This window comes from Schistocerca serialis, chromosome 5, assembly GCF_023864345.2.
Source record: "Schistocerca serialis cubense isolate TAMUIC-IGC-003099 chromosome 5, iqSchSeri2.2, whole genome shotgun sequence".
In the NCBI taxonomy this organism is placed as follows: domain Eukaryota; kingdom Metazoa; phylum Arthropoda; class Insecta; order Orthoptera; family Acrididae; genus Schistocerca; species Schistocerca serialis.
This window is the reverse complement of record NC_064642.1, coordinates 188,422,580-188,442,565: the sequence shown is the minus strand read 5'-3', so window position 1 is coordinate 188,442,565 and position 19,986 is coordinate 188,422,580. Positions and strand designations below refer to the sequence as shown.

General features: G+C 39.8%; 1 protein-coding gene across 3 annotated transcripts in view; it reads right to left on the bottom strand.

The window, feature by feature from the left end:
• Nucleotides 1-19,986, bottom strand: part of LOC126482289 (cytoplasmic aconitate hydratase-like) — a 328,052-nt gene that overhangs the window by 184,031 nt on the left and 124,035 nt on the right. For 2 of the 3 annotated variants that reach the window (XM_050106284.1, XM_050106283.1), the window contains exons 5-6: nt 13,104-13,173; nt 6,468-6,660 (exon numbers count right to left, since the gene is read on the bottom strand). In XM_050106284.1, coding sequence (XP_049962241.1) covers nt 6,468-6,660; nt 13,104-13,173 — 263 coding nt within the window. The remainder of the gene's footprint in view (nt 1-6,467; nt 6,661-13,103; nt 13,174-19,986) is intronic. The other variant, XM_050106285.1, reaches the window with a different exon arrangement.

Sequence of the window (19,986 nt, the reverse complement as noted above, 5' to 3'; positions counted from 1 at the left end):
AAAACGAGAAATAAAGAGAGACTTTTGGATATATGCTCTGTTTTAAGTAAGTGGAATGCTTAAAAAAAAAATGTAACTCGTGAACTGATACTTGATACATATCTTTTCTGGAATTTTATCAAAATGTAGAAACAATTTCGAATATATTGTAAAGCAATTGGTCCAAGATGGCTGAAACCAATAGAATAAAAGAAACTGTAAACCAGTTGTAACCTGACTGGCAATCACTCTTCAGTTTTTAGCAACTCTTGATTCGTACAGAAGTTTAATGTACCACCAGAGTGCACTACACATAAGCCTCTTGGTACATGAAGTATGAAGTGCTTTGATAACACTGAAGTATTTCACTATGGTAAGTCTGAAATAAGAGTACATTTTATTTATATTGTTGCACACCAAAATAGCAAGGGAATGAGAGAGAGAACATTCTTGTAAAGCCAAGATAGCAAGGGAATGGAAGAGAGAAGATTCTTCTAGGGCCCTACAGCCTGGCATTGCTCAAGTGCACGGAACTATCACCACGAGCTAGTCACTAGACACAAACATTTCGAAACGATCAATCAGTCACAAAAACTATGATATCAACACCTGCCTCTGTTTTTTCATAACATTATGTAGTAGGTATTAAGTAGGTTGCTACAACACCTATCACACGTTTGACAAAGCTGTTGTGATAGTGAAACAAATGCATTAACCCAATACAGCAAAACTGAAGACTGACAATGACTCATAATGAGCAATTCTGTCACTATAAATGACATCACACAGTAAAGTGGCCCCTCAATGCTATAAATGCTCCACCCCGCAAGCCTAGATGCAGTTGATCAGTAGGATTGATGGCATTTACGTCTTCGCACTCCATTCTCTGATTGTCATCTTATAACATCCTGTGTGAGATTGTTCCAATACTGTTCATACTCTCGCTCCCCTATGTGATGACCACAAATATGAAAACAAAGAAATACAAACTAGCATCCAGTACTCAAGCCACCACTGCTCGTAGTCCACAGTCTACCATCACAGTTCCAGTTCAAGGCACAACGGCATCACGACATTCGACATCGCTCTCCATCTGATGGGACAACACAGGCAGACCTGAGAGGAACCGAGGGCTCTCAGGGCAGTGTGTGAGCCAAACACATACAGTACAATGTTATGGTGTCTTTTGTAGCAGACCAACTGATGGGAAGTGCCAATTGGCGGGCAACATGCCTCACTCAGTCACCGGCTTGTGCTTGGAACTGATGCAGCGATGCTTGGCAGCCCTGATTCTGCCTCTAGATCCAGCAGATTTCACTCCAAGGAATATAGGAAGTAATATTTAATCTTGTTTTATTGCAATGACACCACACACTTTGTTGTACCACCATCCTGATGAAATGGCACAGGTTTCCAGTCAGCACACAGAAACATATGAGGGTGGTTTGAAAATTTCTCAGAATGGAATACAAAAAAAGTACTTACATTGCTGAATTTTTTTTATTTTTCAACGTATTCTCCTTTAAATTAATGCACTTGGTCCAACAATGTTGCAGTGCCTTGATCGCATCTATAAAATGAGTTTCCTCCAGGCCTGCAAAATAGCTGTCAACTCCAGCAATCATTTCTTTGTTTGAAGTGAATCTTCGTCCAACAAGAAAAATGTTCAGTTTTGGGAAGAGATGGAAATCTGATGGAGCCATATCAGGTGAATAAGGTGGGTGTGGCAACAATTCATAACTTAGTTCATGTAATTTTGCCATGTCCATTCTCATGCATTTTTGATCCAGTGCCAAGAGCCACAGCATCCATCTTGCAGATATTTTTTTCCATATCTAATTCTTCAGTTAAAACAGGATATGCCCTTTCAAATGACATCTGGCAAGCATGAGCAGTTTCACACACTTTCAATCTGTGATCCTTCACGACTATTTTGTGCACTTTTGCAATGATTTCTTGGCCGACCACTATGCGCATCATCATCTAAGCTCTCCCGACCAAATTTAAATTCATTTGTCTGCGTGGCAACAGTTGAATATGAAGAAGCAGATTCCCCAGTGTATTCTTGAAATCTGCATGAATGTCCTTTGCTTTCATACCTTTCTTTATGAAGTATTTAATCACTACTCAAATCTTTATTCCCCCCATCCCCCCCAATCTTCGGAAATCACTACGCAGAAACAACAACAGAGCCACGTCACCGCTGCAGCTCTCTTCCAAGAGCACCGACGTGGCACATGTTTAAAGACAACAGTCCAATGACCATCAACTTGTTGCGCTAGCACTGACCTCTCATGGTGATTATGAGAACTTTTCAAACCATCCTCATAAAGCAGCTCACGAGACTGTGTTTCTGACCTTATCAGCAACAGCTTGACAACTGACCTTTTGTATACATTGATTGTATCCCAAAACTCTGATCAAAGATTAACTGAATTTACGAAATTTATAGTTCTCTTGTTAGTCCACTTCTCCACTGCTGCACACACACACACACACACACACACACACACACACACACACTAGACAAGACAGGTGGCTAGATGCATGCACACAAATTTTTAAAATTAGAACAAAAGTGAATTTTTTTCCACTTACATGCTTGACTGCACCATTGTGGGTGAGAAAAGTAGGAAACAAAGATGACAACAAGAAGGAAGCATTTACATAGAAGGTAGGAGATTAAATATTGCCCTGCAATATGAAATTTTCTCTACCTTTGGTTGGTTGGCAACACCAGCAACCTCTCAGCAATATATCGACAAATACCAGCAGTACACATCAATATTAGTGGAAAATATAGTTTTCTTAAATGCACCTTAAGAGAAGATTTCTGTCACAGAAAGCTAGGCACTTAAAATTCAATCAACAGAATTTTGATGGGTGTAATGTACTGACAAAAACCCAATGAGATTTTCAAGAATTATTATGCCAGTACAGCTTATACACACATATGTAGAGAATGGCCTTTGAAGTGTGGAGCTGTGGTATGATATTTACATTAAAAAATAAAATTATAAAGACCCACCCACTGGTTTTTGCATTCTGAATTACTTCAGTCATTCCAATATTTGGAAACAGTATTAACGAATGGGATTAATCAATACTTTCAAAATATCCTCCTCTGGTTTCCTTTGCTTCTTCAGAGTGTCAACAATGTATTGCTATTTTATCTCCACCTTTCACACAACTTGCATTATCTGAACATAAAACATTTTACAGGCGTTCAGAGATACCGACACACATAACACAGAGAGAGAATTCATTTTATACCTTACATTTTTGTGTTAAATGTAATTGCATGAACCATTTTCTTTCACTCCTTCCGTATCTCTCTTTCTGATATTTGTGTACATTAACTCTTCATCCTTTCTGTATATCCCTTACCCAATGAAACCAAGATGTTGGCTGTTAAGAGTAAAAGAAGCTAGATCAATTTCATTGTAATTTTCCTACAGACATTTTTAAATTAAATGGTTATCCAATATGGTATCAATGGGTTTTCAGTATTCTGTGATTATTTTACATGCAGTTTTCTTGATCTGCTTAACTACGTTAAATGCAAAACAATCTCATATTTTACAGGTGTGCTACACACAGGAAGCAACAACTGTGTGTGCACATTCTGGTCAATGTTGCTGATGTTGGTGATAATATATGCACAAGATGTATTTGCTTGTGTTTTCCTTGCTGAACACAGCCTGGCCAAAAGCTAGAATGTGTAACAATCTTTTCATTGTGACTGTCTGAAACTCAACAGGGTCATCTTTATGGAGAGTGGCAATCTATCCTTTTCCCAATATTGTTGATTTTCCAACTTGGAGTTTCCATTGTTTGAACTCTGTATACAGGTAAACAATGTTTTTGAAGAAATGAAAGAATTCCACGACAAGGAAAATATCAACTTGTCTTTTTCAGTTCTGTCCAGCTGCTTATTCAGAAGTAACAAGAATTTAGTTTTCATGTCTCTTTTACGCATGTGAAATTTTCCTGAAATGGGAGAGCACAGATTGAAAAAATATCCCATCACCACCATCAGCTGATGACTTTCCTTGTCCTTCCATTTCAAAAACTTCTTTATTTCTAGTTTTGGCTTGTATCAGCATCACATAAGGAAGAGAAATGTGCGACAGATCTGCACTTCGTGTACCAGGCCATACCAGGCGGCATTTGCCTCACGTGTGGCACTTAGCTGCCAACCTTGTTGTTCGAAGCCTCCAATGTACCTCAAACATTTTATCAATCACGGAAAGACGTATCACTCTCCTTCAAAAAAAAATGTTAGCTATATTTTGTATGCAGCAATGTATGACTTAAAAAGCACCAAATGTTAACTGTCCAGCAACTACATTCCTCATTGAAACTTTTCAAAATATGCCCAGTGGTTTATTTATTTTTGAAATATCACAATAAATGTGGCAGCATCGAAAAGAAAACCAGTTCATTACCAAGCCATGTTGTGTAACTATAGGACATAAAAAAAATAAAAAAAATGTTTTTAACCGAATAGTTGCCTTAGAATCCAATGAGAATGACTGCATTGCGGGGAACATACGCATATCTAGAAACCATGGTTTTTAATTATTTACACATGTAGCAAAAACTTTACAGAGAAACTAAGTAGAGAGATGGATGTAGCTTTGCTTCATTTACATTTTTTAATGCACATCTAATGAAACTAAACTTATATCTTAAGACACAATTGCATGAAGCAACCAGCGCTCCCTGCTACACCAGGCAATACCATACAGTAAAATGGCAATGCCTTATCGCTGTCATCCCAATGCTAACCAGTTAAGCTGCTTCAACTACTTTTGTAAGTGCTCAACCAATGTCTGGCCACAGAGAAGCATTCACCTCGCGACTCAGCACCAACCAGGACAGGAGCAACTGAATCACATCCTCCACCAGGGTTTCGACTATCTCTCATCATGCCCTGAAATGAGTGTCCACCCACTATCCTTCCCAGTGGTATTCCACCACCGACCAAACCTACACAATATTCTTGTCCATCCCTACACAAACCCTGCTCCCAACCCATTGCCTCATGGCTCATATTCCTGTAACAGACCTAGATGCAAGCCCTGTCCCATATATCCTACCACCACCACCACCACCACCACCACCACCACCACCACCACCACCACCACCTACTCCAGTCCAGTCACTGTCATCACCTATCCCATCAAAGGCAGGGCTACCTGTGAAACCAGACATGTGATCTACAAGCTAAGCTGCAACCACTCTGCTAAGTTCTGTGTGGGCATGAGAACCAACTATCTCTCTACATGAATGACCAAAATGAACTGTGGCTAAGAAACAGTGGGCCACCCAGTTGCTGAGCAAGCTGTCCAACACATTCTTTATTTCAATGGCTGCTTCACAGCCTACGCCATCTGGATCCCTCTCGCCAACACCAACTTTTCTGAATTGCGCAGGTGGGAACTCTCCCTACAACATATCCTACATTCCCATGAACCACCTGTCCTCAACCTTCTTTACTCATTGTCCTTTACCCACCTATCCACCTTCCCTGTTCCCATTCCAGTACTACACAGCCCTCTATTCCACCAACACACCAATAGTCTTTTTACTTCTCTACTTTCCTCCTGCCACACCCTCCCCCTCGTCCTGCCCTCTGTCAAGCCTCCCAACTGCACCTAGCTGCCCTACCCTCTCCCAACCTAGTCCCTGTATGCTCCCACAAGCAGCACTTTACTGTCCCCTGCTATCCCTCCTCTTCCCCACCCCAGCTGCCTCCTTACCTCCACCATCCAGTCTGCTCTCCCATCATGCACTGCTGCTTGTAATCTGGGCTTGGCAGCCAGAGACTGTGGTCATGTGTGCACGAATTGCATTTGCATAAGTGTATGTTGTCTAATTCTGATGATGGCCGGTTTGGCCAAAAGTTTTGTTTGACAGTGTCTTTTTGTTGTGCCTATCTGCAACTCAACATCTCCATATGTGGTGAGTAGCAACTATCCTTCTCATAATATTGTCGTTCCATCATGGATTTTCCATTGTTTGAAATTATTACATTATAAATTTGTTTTCAGTATTATTTTCCATTCTGAACGTTCTTAGTTCAATGTTTCTTAGTATGGTTTTTTTCTTTCAGGATGTTCTGAAAGGTAATTGATATATTTTGTAACCTAGTGTAATTTACAATGCTGGTAAGATCACATGATGCACATTATTCATAAACTGAGTACTCTGTTTTCACCAGTATTAAATTTGGAATGCATTTAAGCCCCTCCACAAACACCAGCTAGTCCAATAACTGTAAGTAATGTGACAAATGAATGTTCATTGAGTCAGTTTCATTGAACCCACACATATCTTACATAAATAGAGAACTAGGCAAGTCAGCGAATCTTACCTCCTTGCTGGCTTAACAATTACAGAACAGCAACGTAAGAAAAATGAAGTAACTTAAGTAAAAAGATATTTACAGGTGATACAAATTTAATGTCAGGCATAATTCTTACCTCCAACACCCCATCCAACAACACCCATTCCATTTATCATTGTAGTATGAGAATCAGTGCCTACAACTGAGTCAGGGTATAGTACTTCTGAGTCACTGAACACAACTCTTGCCAAATATTCCAGATTCACTTGATGCACAATTCCTGAACCCGGAGGCACTATTAACATGTTATGAAATGCCTTTGCTCCCCACTGAAAGGAACATTATGTAAAAGAAGTTATATTTCCACTCAAAGCACTCTTTACATGTAACATGAAACAGTTAAAAATAAAACACTTAAGTAGTAGGTATAACAATCATAGTGATGCTATGGGATATGGAAATATATTTATTCTAGCCAACATACAATGTTGCACCACTACTGACCACTAATACCCATCTTGTTTGCATCAGGCGTGAGGACGCAAATTGCCGTCTGCCTACTTCTATATGCATTTTATCTTCAACATCCTCATTTTGGTCCTTATACAGAACATGCAACTGATACAACAGAACTGTTTTCCAGCATGTCTGAAATACTAGTACTCAGTAATAAACAATCAAATGCAGATGTATTAGGTTCACCTCTGCACACACTGCATGCACCATCACCAGACACTAGTTTAATAAATACAAGCCCTAAAGAGATTGCAAAATTCATCAGGTCACTAAAAAGTAGTAATTCTGTTGGTTATGTTGGTGTTTCTATAAGCTACCTTTGCAATAAATCAATGACTCAGGGGTTACTTCCTGGATTTATCTCTGGATAAATGTTGCATCACAGGAATGTTTTGGTCTACAGTAAGTCGTAAAACAATTAAGAGTTATTGGCATTGAAATACCTGCTTCTACTAGGAGTCTATCGACAGGGTTCATTAAGAAAGCTACAGTCACAAGGCAACTCCTTTGTGGTGCACATGGTTATTTTAGGCCTACATAGAAGATGCTGCTGATCCATAAGTGATACTTATGGTCTAACTGGGTTAATATTTCTATTTGCTCCCCAAGAAGTGTTCCTCAGGAAGAAAAAGGTAGTTTAATTTCTGGTTACTGGTTGTCTTTAACTGCTTTCTGGGCAGTAATCTTTGTCATTTTGCAGTCAAAGTCAGTCCTAGAAAATGACATTTGTCTATCACTCCAGCCTCTAGATTTATTTCAGGGTGTGAGTGATGGGAACAAATTGTGCTGAAGCACCTAATACACGATTCTATACGCAAAATAAAAAGATATGATAATGTGTTCATAACCATGTCTTTTGAACGACCAGTTGAAATGTTCTGCTGAGTATAGTGACACAGGACTCTAGTAAACACAGAAATTGCCAACATATAAGACTGATGATACATTTCATCACGAAAAAGGGGCACTTGTTTTTATAGTAACTGCAATGAAGGTAGCACTCAAGACTGAAGGATCCTGTTTTCTCGTACATGTTGATTACTAAAAGCCATTTCAATTCACTCAGAAATACCAGCGGAGTAAGAATTTTAATAAAAGTTGGTAGTTAGCATCACAAGTGTAACATAGGTAAGATATGGTGTCACCATGTTGTATTGTATGCCTTTGTGAGTCAAGGAAGACTGGCACCTGTATCAACATAGATTGGAGGCCTCCCTGACGGCATTCCAGTCATGAATGGTGTGTAAATCTAGATCTTAGAAAGCCATACTGAAATGATAAAAGCAAATTTCTTGCTTCCAGACATCAGCAAAGTCTGAACATTTGTTCTAAACTGTTTGCATATATTCACCATTAAACTAACCTGTGTGTAGCTGTCTACAATGTGGGGTATTTCACCAGGTTTCAATATTGGTACAATGATACTTTTTGTCCTTTAAGGGACGAAACACCCTCTCTCAAAATTTTGTTAAAGACGCAATACTTTGTTTGCTATAGTTACTAAGGTTGTGAACATTTCGTTGCGTATGTTATCTGGGCTGGGGATGTATATTTGCATTATGTACGGCCACTGTTGAATTCTCTGTCTGTATAAAGGGGTAATATAGGTCTATCTGTTGGGTGCTCAAGATCAAGTGCTAGATTCCTTTAACATTCAATCATGAGTACAATCTAGGTGAAAATTGGAGGACACAGTAAGCCAACAATAATTCAGCTACATCAAAAGAACTGATATGAAGTTCTCTTTGTTCTAAAATTTCAGGTATATGGCCTGGAAGAGTGAACATTAATGCATTTTAATTTTGTCTACACATGGACGTCTGTTGTATGTGCACCTACTGAAGCAATTTACGTGGCCTGTTCAAAGAATTCCAGAACTTCCTCCGCAAAATCTTCCTATGCTTACCTATTTCTTATTGTCCATCGTCTCCTTCAAAATACCGTTCTCCACAACTGATACACAGCTCCCAATGCCATTTCCACTTCCAGGTGCAGTCTCAGTACACCTCTTGCGTGAGTGCGCAAAATGCCGTCTGCAAATTCTCTTTTTTGCCAGGTCTGGAGAGTACAGAGGATGAGGCAGTACAGCAATATCATTTTTTGTGCAATAGTCACGCGCCAACAGGAATGAATGGAGGGAGGCGGGGGGGGGGGGGGGGGGGGGTGTTATCGTGATGCAAGAGCTGTGAATTGTCTCACCACATTTATTTTTGGTTGTTTCCTTCCGACCGGCATCGCAACACATCCCGATAGTACCGCTGATTAACAGTTTGTCCCTGTGGAATGAATTCATGAAGAACTAATCCTTCAAAGTCAAGGAAAAGTATTCAAACTGCTTTGATATTGGACTTGATTTGATGAGCAGTTTTTTTGTCTATGAGAACTTGAGAACCTTTCCTGAGCCGTTGTGAAGACAAACTCGGTCTCAACATCATACTCATAGACCCACTTCTTGTCACCAGTTATGATTCTCATTCTCATTTGCATGATCAAAAAGCTCTTCACAGATTGCGAGGCAAAGAGCTATCTGGGCTTGACTCACGAGCCATGGGGCGAACTTGGTGGCAACACAATGCATTCCAATATGCTGTGTCAGGATTTCATAACACGAACCAACTGAAACATTAGATCTTCTGCAATCTTTCAGACAGTCAGTCTTCATCTGGCACAGATAATTTCATTGACGATTCTGTCATGAGCGTTGTCGGTAGATGTCAAAGGGCTTCCTGAACAAAGGTCATCTTTAACTTCCGTTGGCAATTTTTAAACCATGTGAACCATTCTTAGCACCGAGTATAGCTGAAGCACTCAACACAGTAGGTTCCTGCATCATTTAGTGCGTGTCTGTAATGGTTTTATTAAGCTTCATGCAAAATTTCACACTGACGCATTGCTCCTCTAGCTCTGCCATCTCTAAGTTCGCATACCATGCAACACAATGTTCTACTCAATATAGCATTGAACAATAACTAACAGACGTACAACAATGAGACTTCCGGCAGGTACACATTACACACAGGCATATGCAGGGATGCCAACCACATTTCACTTTAACACACCATTAGCGCAAAGTTATGAATGTTACGACATTTTTTGAGCAGACCTCGTATTGTTCACACCAAGTCTACTTTCGTTGTTTGATTAAATTCTGTGCTACTTCTCATAGCCATTAATTTAATTTCATATGATGAGCACAAGGCTGTCACCTTTGTCATAGTAATTCTCTTCACGTGTTTCTGATAGCTTCAACTTTTTTTAAGGCAATGGTGTCTGGAAGAGTAGTGTACTGTTGTTATGCATTGCATGAGTAAATCCACAGTGCAAGCAGAGCACCGTCTTGCTGACGAATCTCGAGGCATGGTGATCCACATACTGTCACTGCAGGAACTTGGCTGATGACATACCCCACTGCTTGTGATGTTACATCAGCACGTGACAAGATCCCATGATAGCCTTCTGTCGCCAGGTAGCAAAACACATAAATGGACTCAACGACCCATCCAACGGCAAAAAGTTCAGCAACAGAGTTCAGCAGACATGTGTATTGGGTCAGGCAGCCGCTATGTACTCCTAATCTCAAATGTATGATACAATGGCGAGTCCACAGCTGCTGGCTAAAGTGGATGATTATACAGTCAGTGCGTAAACTTAAGAGCAAACAGCATTTGTGATGAAGGAAGTGGCCCCCATCAGAAGAATTCCACTACCAAAACCCACCTATCTTGCTGTGGCAACCCTCACCACTTGCTGAATAAACTTGCAGCATCTAGGTGATAGAGTGGCTATGCTATTCTGGTAGACCAAATAATGATCCTCCACCTCTCAAAATAGACCACTGAAGTAGCCTGTTACAGTAACTACAATTGATGTTTCTTGCACTATCTCAGCAATGTCCTTCCCTTGAGATACTGTGACATATGCTTCAGAGCAGTATGCTTCTCAAATGGCTTTACTTATGGACCACCAATGTATATTATCAGAATCTCACTGGAGAAGGCATTGTGTCATGCATGCAAGATAAGGACTGTGTAATGTTAAGTTCATTGCAGAAAATGGTGCTAAAAAGCTGTGGAGTTGCTGCTTTCATCCTACAACAGTAAAAACCCATGAGGAGCTGCTCAGCTAGCTAAGACCTACTACCTGCATTCTGACTGCCTCCAGGTGATTCATCCACATCTACATGGATACACTGCAAACCACATTGAAGTGCCTGGGCAGAGGGTTCATCAAACCACCTTCACAATGATTCTCTATTATCAAACACGACACATAAAAACAAACACCTACATCGTTCTGTGCGAGCTCTGACTTTCATTATTTTATTATAATGATCATTTCTCCCTATGTAGGTTGGCATCAAACAAATGTTTTCGCATTTGTAGGAGAAAGTTGCTGATCAAAATTTTGTGAGAAGTTTCTGCCGCAGCGAAAAACAACTTTATTTTAATAATGTCTGCTTTAAATCCTGTATCATGTCAGTGACGCTCTCCGCCCTCATTAATCCTGTCTGGTAAGCAATACTCCAAAAGAGGCTGAGCAAGCATAGTGTAGGCCCTCTTTAGTAGATCTTCTGCATCTTAAGCAGAAGCCAATAAAATGCAGTCTTTGGCTCTTCTTCTGCACAACATTTTCCAAGCGATTCTTCCAACCTAAGTTGTTTGTACGTTTAATTCTAGTATTTAGCTGAATTTACAGCCTCTAGACTTTATTGATTTATCACATAACCGACATTTAATGGATTCCTTTTAGCACTCATGCGGCCGACTTCACATTTTTCATTATTTAGTATTGATTGCCAATTTTTGCACCATACAGATATCTTTTATAAACCATTTTGCAATTGGTTTTGACCATGGATGATGAAATCACCCAGCAACATAATGAGGAGCAGTTACTCATGAAACAGTTCTTCCACCTCTGCCTCAAAGAGGTATAAGCTAAAGATCATTACTAAGGTAGGCAGTTGGGCTGTAATGGTTATGGCCTTGAGTGTGTGGTTCAGTAGCACGTGTTGGCTAGAAAGAACAATTATATTGTCTGTCTGAAAACTGAAAAGTAGCAGTGAGCAGCACTTGTGATGAGGGAAGTGGCATCTACCAGAACAATGACAAAACTCCTGCACAGGATGGTTAAGAAGCAACGTACTGTCTAATGTTGTTAATCTCTTTATGTTACCCTTTGTGCCCTCCTGCTTGGTCCTGTATGTTTCAATTCTGGTCTAAGTGCAGCTGGCACTTTATGTTATGGACTCTATTTACTTTCCTAACATATGAGCTGTTTATAGATCAGGCCACTAAAAATTTTATTCTCAGCAGCCAGTTACCAGATAAAAAGTAGTGGTGGTGGTGGTGGTGGTGGTGGTGGTGCAGTATCAGGAGCAGGAAACTGAGGTGTCAAATGCAGCATTACAAGACCTGACAGAACACGGAGGTGTGGCAAGCTATTTGCTGTGTGCAGAGGCATCCCTCTGTAGAAACAAGCTTTTGTAACCTTATTTGTGTACATTTCATATTCTAGCAAACAACTTGAAGGTAAAATAGAGAGGCACAAATTTCAAGTTGTCAGGTAAATGAGGTAATGAAATGGGTCAGCTGTATCAATGAAACAACATACTGCATAAATAATGGTTCTGTATTCCACAAACCTCTCCAAGAAGTTATCTTCTATAGACTGCTCTATACTGCATAACAATTTCTCACAAGAATAAACTATTCACAAAGAAAGGAAAACAATGTCCCATCAACAATGAGGTCACTAATGACAGCGCACAACCTTGGGTTGGGGAAGGATGGAGAAGGGAACTGGCTGTGCCCTTTTCAAAGGAAACATTCTGGCATTTGCTTTAAGCAGTTTAGAGACACAAAGAAAACCCTAATTTTGGAGCCAGATAGCTGAATGTGGATTCAGTGTGTTACTGCTGTCACTTTACTTTGTACTCATAATCCAACGTCAAGAACACAAGGGAGTTCTTAAAGAAAGTAATGACTCCAACAGCGCAGCAAAGAAATTAAATATCATTATCCAAAATGTCACTGGATAAGCAACAAATTATTTTAACTGGCTCTGATACTCAAAAAGATATCATGATACTCTGATAATAGCAGGAAACAGTGTAACTAACTATTATGTACTCTAATATAACAACATGATTAAGCCAGTTTAACAAATAACAAAGCATGTAAATAAGTTAATAATGAATAAAACATGAAAATAAAGGAAGATTTGTTAGAAACAGTTTTCAAGTGCTCATACATACCTTAAGAAACATAAACCTCTCTTTATTTCGCTCAAATTCCATCTCTTGGTTCTTCTGAAGGGCATCATCCCTAGAAAATAATAAACTAATAACAAATGTGGAACATTCCATTCTTCTTCTTCTTCTTCTTCTTCTTCTTAAATAATAGTCTTGTGGTGCCACATCAAACAGAAATGACACTGAGCTTAGGGACTATTCCTGTACGCCCAGGACCACAACTAACGAATAAAAGAATATTCTTTGCTTCTGGCACTAAAGGGGTGTGTAAAAATGAAAAATGAAATTTCGTGTGGCTAGGGCCTCCAGTTGGGTAGACATGTCGTCTAGTGCAAGTCTTTTGAGTGGACACCACTTCGGAGACTTGGGTGTTGATGGGGCTGACATGACGGTGATGAAGACAACGCTATACCCTGTCCCTGAGTGGAGAGAATCTCCAACCCAGCTAGGAGATAAACCTGGACCCCTTTGCATCCTATTCCGTCACAATGACCATTCAGCTATTAAGGAGGACAGGGTGTAATTTAAAACCCAGATCTAGGAAGAGGAGGATTGGGATTTAACATTCCATTGATGAGGTAATTAAATATCCCTGCATTTGCCTTAAAATTCTAAGCAAATAAAAAACCTAAATCATGCGGTTTTACAGCAGAGCTTAACAAAACAATCCACTGACTGTCAGTGTTAGCACTCACACTCGCTCAGGTTCTTGCTCGCAAGAATAGCAGAACAATTGTAGTGTGATGGTGAGTGAGGGAAATGTGTACGCATCATGTGGCTGTGACAACACTTGAAAAGTGCCAACTGTGAAATCAAACGGGATCAGTTTTGGCAGCAATGCCATCTAATAGCAGCACTAGTGTGTAAGCACTGTGTAACACAACAATGTCTTCATGTTTCAATCTACAGTGCGAGGAATCTAACCATTTTACACAAAAAGATGGGTTCACAAAATGCTTACAAGGGAAACTCCCCAGCGCACCCCTTACATTCACTGGTAAAATGGTCCAGTGGATAACCCATCAAAAACTAAACACAGATAAAGTATGAAAAGAAGAATGTGGTGCACTGAACTGTAAGAAAATAATGATGATGATGATGAGTAGTAGTAGTAGTAGTAGTAGTAGTAGTTTGTGGGGTACTCAGCTGTGTGGTTATCAGCACCCATACAAATTCCCAATCTTTACACAGTCCAATTCCACCACTTTCACGAATGATGACAAGAACACAAACACCTGGTCCCCGGGCAAAGAAAATCTCCAATCCGGCCAGGAATCTAACCCGGGATCCCGTTATGTAGAAAGAAAACAAAAAAATTAAAAATTGTAAGCAGAATAGAAACAGCGAATGTTCCAAGCTCAAGATGTGCCACATCGAGCAATTTCCAAGAACCACAATGTCCTTGTTGTGTGGTCACGGTGTTGGACTGCAAAGCGGGAGATTTGTGTTCAAATCTCCCTCATGCCCCCTCCCCCCCCTTTTTCCACAAATTTATGAACCGTCCATCTGGTCATTGATTGTGTTTTCCCTCTGTAGTTTTGGAAATTATCAAACTATAAATCGGCTATAGAATATGTGTCATGTGGAAAGAATATATTACCATTGCAAGTAAATGTGATGAATAGTGAGAGCAAGCGAAATGTCGCATTGATCTCTCGCAATACGAAAACTACAAATAAACAGGTGTGACTTATGTTACAACGAAGGAATTTAAGAGTCGAACTTCCAAAACTGAGTGCAAGAGGCATAACATGTTGTACTCGTGTAGAACAAATAGGAGGTACGTACATCTGGAGGACCCTTTGTTACACATCTATGTGGCAAACGGACAATACACCACGATACAGACAGAAATTTGAATACAGGTAGAAGTTTCATGTTGTACAACTATCATACGTGATAATCACGTGTCCCACATACGTTATGACACATGATGTTCAGAACCACCTTGCAAAATCTTTTTGAAGGATTTTGTTGCATAGCCTATTCTTTAGTGTTCTAGGAACAAATTTAAGGAAATTGTAGAAAAGGTAAGTTTGTCACGGTAGTTTTTAATTTAAGCATCTACAGAGTGCCAGTCATGTTGAAAAACCTTATCAGGATTTGTAATGCAGCTGAATGAAAATTAAAAAATCTTTGCATACCAGTTCACTCCGATATGCCACTTTAAGTATCTCCAATGTGAAAAACAACATAATGCCATTCCAGATTTCTCCAGGCATTTGTCTCAGCATTGGTTTCCTTGTTTACATAAGTCTCCATCCCTATTCCCATTAGAAATACAGCTCCACAACGTCATGTTAGTCAGCTTGTCCACCACACTTCATTGAATGCTTGGCTGTGTGCATTACAAATATTATAATTGAAAATGTATGCATTAAAGGTCTTAACTTTGTCATGTGCTACCCAGAGCTTGCATGCATTTAAAGGCACAGTCAAGAATTAATAAACTCAACTAAAATACCTACTTGCTCCTGGCTGGAGATGGCTGCTGGTTCTCTCAAGACCTGCAATGTCACATGCCGTGACAAACGCACCATAGCCTGTCTTTCTCGTAGGCTTCAATCCTACTCCATGCGAAGCTGGAGGAGATACAGGGCTGGCTGCTTGCAGACACTTGTTCAGTCTGCTCATGGAGCATGTTTTCTGTGAAGTCCTGATTTACACTCCGCTTCAACCCAAACATTAAACCAGTGAAGGGAAGTAAAGATGAAGGCAGACATGTCAGAAATTGAGAGACCAAAGGATGCTGCATTATTAAGTAATGTAATTGGCTCGGTTCAAGCATATCGAAAGGAGGGATACAGTAAGGAGTTATGAGATACAGAAAAAAAAGTAAAAACAAATTCCAACAAGAATAACCCAAAATATTAAATAAACTAATAAAGTAAAATGATGCTTTGTGACTTTGGGGACGGGCAAAGGAATAGTGGGAAAAAAATGAAGTAGGGGAAAATTACAAGAAAGGTTGACATCCAGGCTGGAGAGTGAAGCTGATAGGATGAACTGTTGGCATGCAAGTTTCCATCTCCATGGTTCAGGTAAATTAGTGAAGTATTGAAGGATCAAACTATGTGGGCTTCTGTCCACTGGGAGGATTTGAAGTGCTATGCTTCCAGAATACAGATGTCACAGGACTCGGCTGGAATGGTGTCTGAGGTATGAGCTGTTTTTCAGGATGGACTGCTAAACAAATACTGAAAGTCTGTTATTTTTGGAACGTTAATTGAAAACCTAACATTCAGTCACTATTTCCACAAATATAAGTACTAATCTAAAACCAAGATTGTAGAACCACTAGTTCAAACCATACATGTGACATCTAGCTATAGGGACTCCCTGTGTGTGTGTGTGTGTGTGTGTGTGTGTGTGTGTGTGTGTGTGAGAGAGAGAGAGAGAGAGAGAGAGAGAGAGAGAGAGAGAGAGAGAGAGAGAGAGAGAGAGAGAGAGAGGAGGGGGGGGGGGGGGGGGGGGGGGGAGAGTCCCTTAGAAAGGTAATGACTGAATGAATCCAATATTACAAGTGCTGATGTATAACTATTTTGCCTCTTGTCAGTATGCAATAAATTTATTTCCAAGTGAACTAAATTGCTTGTGTTCCATCACATCATTTGTCTCTTTACGGAAATGGAGACAAAGTTAATACTAAGTCAAGCACTAGTCTCTCTCTCTATCTCTATTTCTCTCAGGCAATCAGGCTGAAAAGTCTGAATCAATCTACATTTTTGAAATATCATTGAGAACTGGAAGATACTGACGAAAGGACTAAATGAAAACAAAAATCTAAGCCATTCCTTTAATAGTAATAATTCTGTGTGCCCACTAACGTGGTGCATGCCTTTCAATTGAATGCCACTTCGGCAACTTGCATGTCCCTAACCTAACCGAGTTACCAACTGGGCAATTGGGGAAAGAGTTCCGACAGTTTAACATGGAACCTGAACCATTTGTCATTTTTGGCGACCAGGCCTAACATCCCTTTAATGACGATGAGATTCACAAAATAAAAAAAATAGCTAAGGCTGAAGGAAATGATGGAATTTATCCCCAATTTGTTAAAAATCTGGTCCTGCGAGACAGAAAATAGCTCACATAATTCTACTCAATTTAAAAAGAGATCAAACATTAGCAATTCTAAAACCAGCTAACTCCACAAGTTAGTGTCCCACTGCATTGCTCAGTATACAGGATGAAGAAAAAATCCAGCACTTGGCTGTGGACATGTAATTCCTGATACCAATTTAAGACAAAAGGTTGCCTAGCAAAACCTAGTTCCGCAAATAGGTTTGATAGAAATTTGAGCCCTATGTCAGAGCTGTCGCATTAGGTCAGCGAGAAAAAGTAATGCCGTGTGGGACAAATATGCAGACTCGCCAATATTCGAGTCACATTTATACCAAACTTTTTTTAAATATATTATTCAGTTAAAGCTTCAAATTGTATACAACTTACACCTCCACAGTGCAGTATTTTTTCTGTTAATGTTAATGTTCCCTTTATTTAAACATTAACACATAACATGAACTATTCATGGACGTAAATGACTAATTGTTCATCCTTGACACAAATGAATCCAACAGAAAATAATAATGGATCCCATGAGGGTGGGGGAAAAAAAAAAGAAAAAAAGAAAAAGAAAAAGAGCCACAGTAGGTAAGCTGCACTATATTGCACTTTACACTATGCACAGTAATTCCATTCTGTATGTTTAACATCCAGGCTTACCTTCACAGAGCTGGTACATGCAAAGAAGATGTTCAAGGCAACAACCTCACATTTGCAAACACTTCGCCACTAGCTGGATCATACTTTGCTGGACCCTACGCAACACACCTGCATCCACCATTGCCAAAGTCGAATGCACGCAAGCTATTAGGTCATGTACATCCACGGGTGGAGTACTATAATCTTGTTCCGTTAACTGTCTCCACAAATAAAAATCTAGTGGATTGAGGTCCGTGGAACATGTAGGCCTGAGCACTAGACCCCCACGACCAATCCACTACCCTGGAAACACTTCACTTAAATAGTTATGCACATTCCTTCCCAAGTGTGGCAGTGCACCATCATGCTGAAACAATAGCTGACACTGGACAGCAACTGGAATGTTTTTTAATGTGTCAGGCAAAGTATTGGAAAGAAACATACGATACAGGGGCACATTAAATTTGTCCAGCGATTGGTAAGGGCCCAAAAGTACTACTCCCACAATTCCAGCACACAGGTTTATGCTAAAGAGTGTCTGGAAGCCACGTTTACGGGTGACATGCGTTCTGTCCGACAAATAATGTCTGTCATGGAGGTTGAAAAATCCCTTCACAAGTGAACCTAAAATCTTGAGCCCATGTCATGTTACTTATAAAATGTCCCTTATCTTCCACTTGGTACAAAAGCCATTCACAAACCCGAACTGATCAAATGAGGTCCTCTGGCCACTGATGTTAACACAACGATGTGGCAGTAGTTCGTTGTGTAACACTTCAACAACCAGTCTTTGAGATAACTGGAACTGTCTTGTATTATCATGAGTGCTTCACATAGGTGATTGGCGAACAGTTTCAAGAATAGTGTCCTCTGTTGTTGCGTACGTCTAGTCCTTGGACGACCTCTATTACTTATGGATGAAGATCAACAGCCCCCAAGATATTGCTCCAGGCAATAAAAAAACATTCTTATGGGGATGGTTCCTTTGAGGGTATTGTGCAGCATATGCATGAGCAGCAGCAGCGTATCAGATGCACCCAGCACCAAAAGGAATGTTGACATATTCATTGTTTGTGAACTCCATGGGGAATCTGCCCTACATGAACTTGACTGGACCAGTTACAGTTGTGTATTGCATGGTTAATAGACACATATGTGCAGTTTAATAGATCCCTCTATCATGTGGTAGGCTATTATTGTCATATGAAGAAATTATGTCCTTACAATGATGAGAACTAGGCAACGTATGTATAAAAAAATAAAAAAGGAACCTTACGAGGAGTTGAACCATAGCTCAATGGTGGATGTGGGTTTGATATCCCAGCAGTCTACTCAGCGAGCTATGGTGTTAGTATAGTTGTGTGGAGTGAGACATGTTCCTCTGTATGTTCCAAAGTGCTGCAGGATTTGACAGTATTGCCAGCTCCTCATTTTCGTACACGTGTTTTCAAAATCCACCTAATTTGATTTTGTTATATTAACTTTTGTCTTGAGTCTGGATGGCAGATCACATACCGACCTCCAAGAATAGCATTTTTCTTGACCCAGTATACTATAATCTATTATAATTGTTAATTTTCAACAACGTATACATTTATTGACTATTGTATTGTCATATCATGCTGGATTCAGATCAAACCACAATGGTTGTGAGCAAGTATTAGCTGTAACTTCATTTAGTGACATTGACTTCCGAAGAGGCCAGAAAGCTTTTGTCCCTTTTGTTGACTTAAATGAAGCGTATGGAGTTGCATAGCAAGACACTACTATTTAAGCTGAAATGAACCATATGCTGAGCTAAGCTCATTGAACTATGGGGACCAGGGGGTGGGGTCTATGCCTAAAAACTAAATGAAGTCAATTATTCAGAATCACAGTAGGAAAAAAATACATGTAAAATGGGCCACCCAAAGATCGTGTTGGTTCTCCAGTTCTTCATTTTTTACACAAGTAACATGCTACTAGCAACAACAACTTAAAAGGTTTGATTTGGAGATTTTGTTGTTCTAAGCACAGAAAGTAAATTTTTTGAAGGGGAAGAAACACTATCATGATCTAGATTAGTTAAATACACATTATAAACAGTAAGGACGGATACCAATCCTCATAAAAACACAAGCAGGCATATTCCATCTAAATAAGAAGCTCGTTGCCATGAAGCTACATGACTTATTTAATGCAA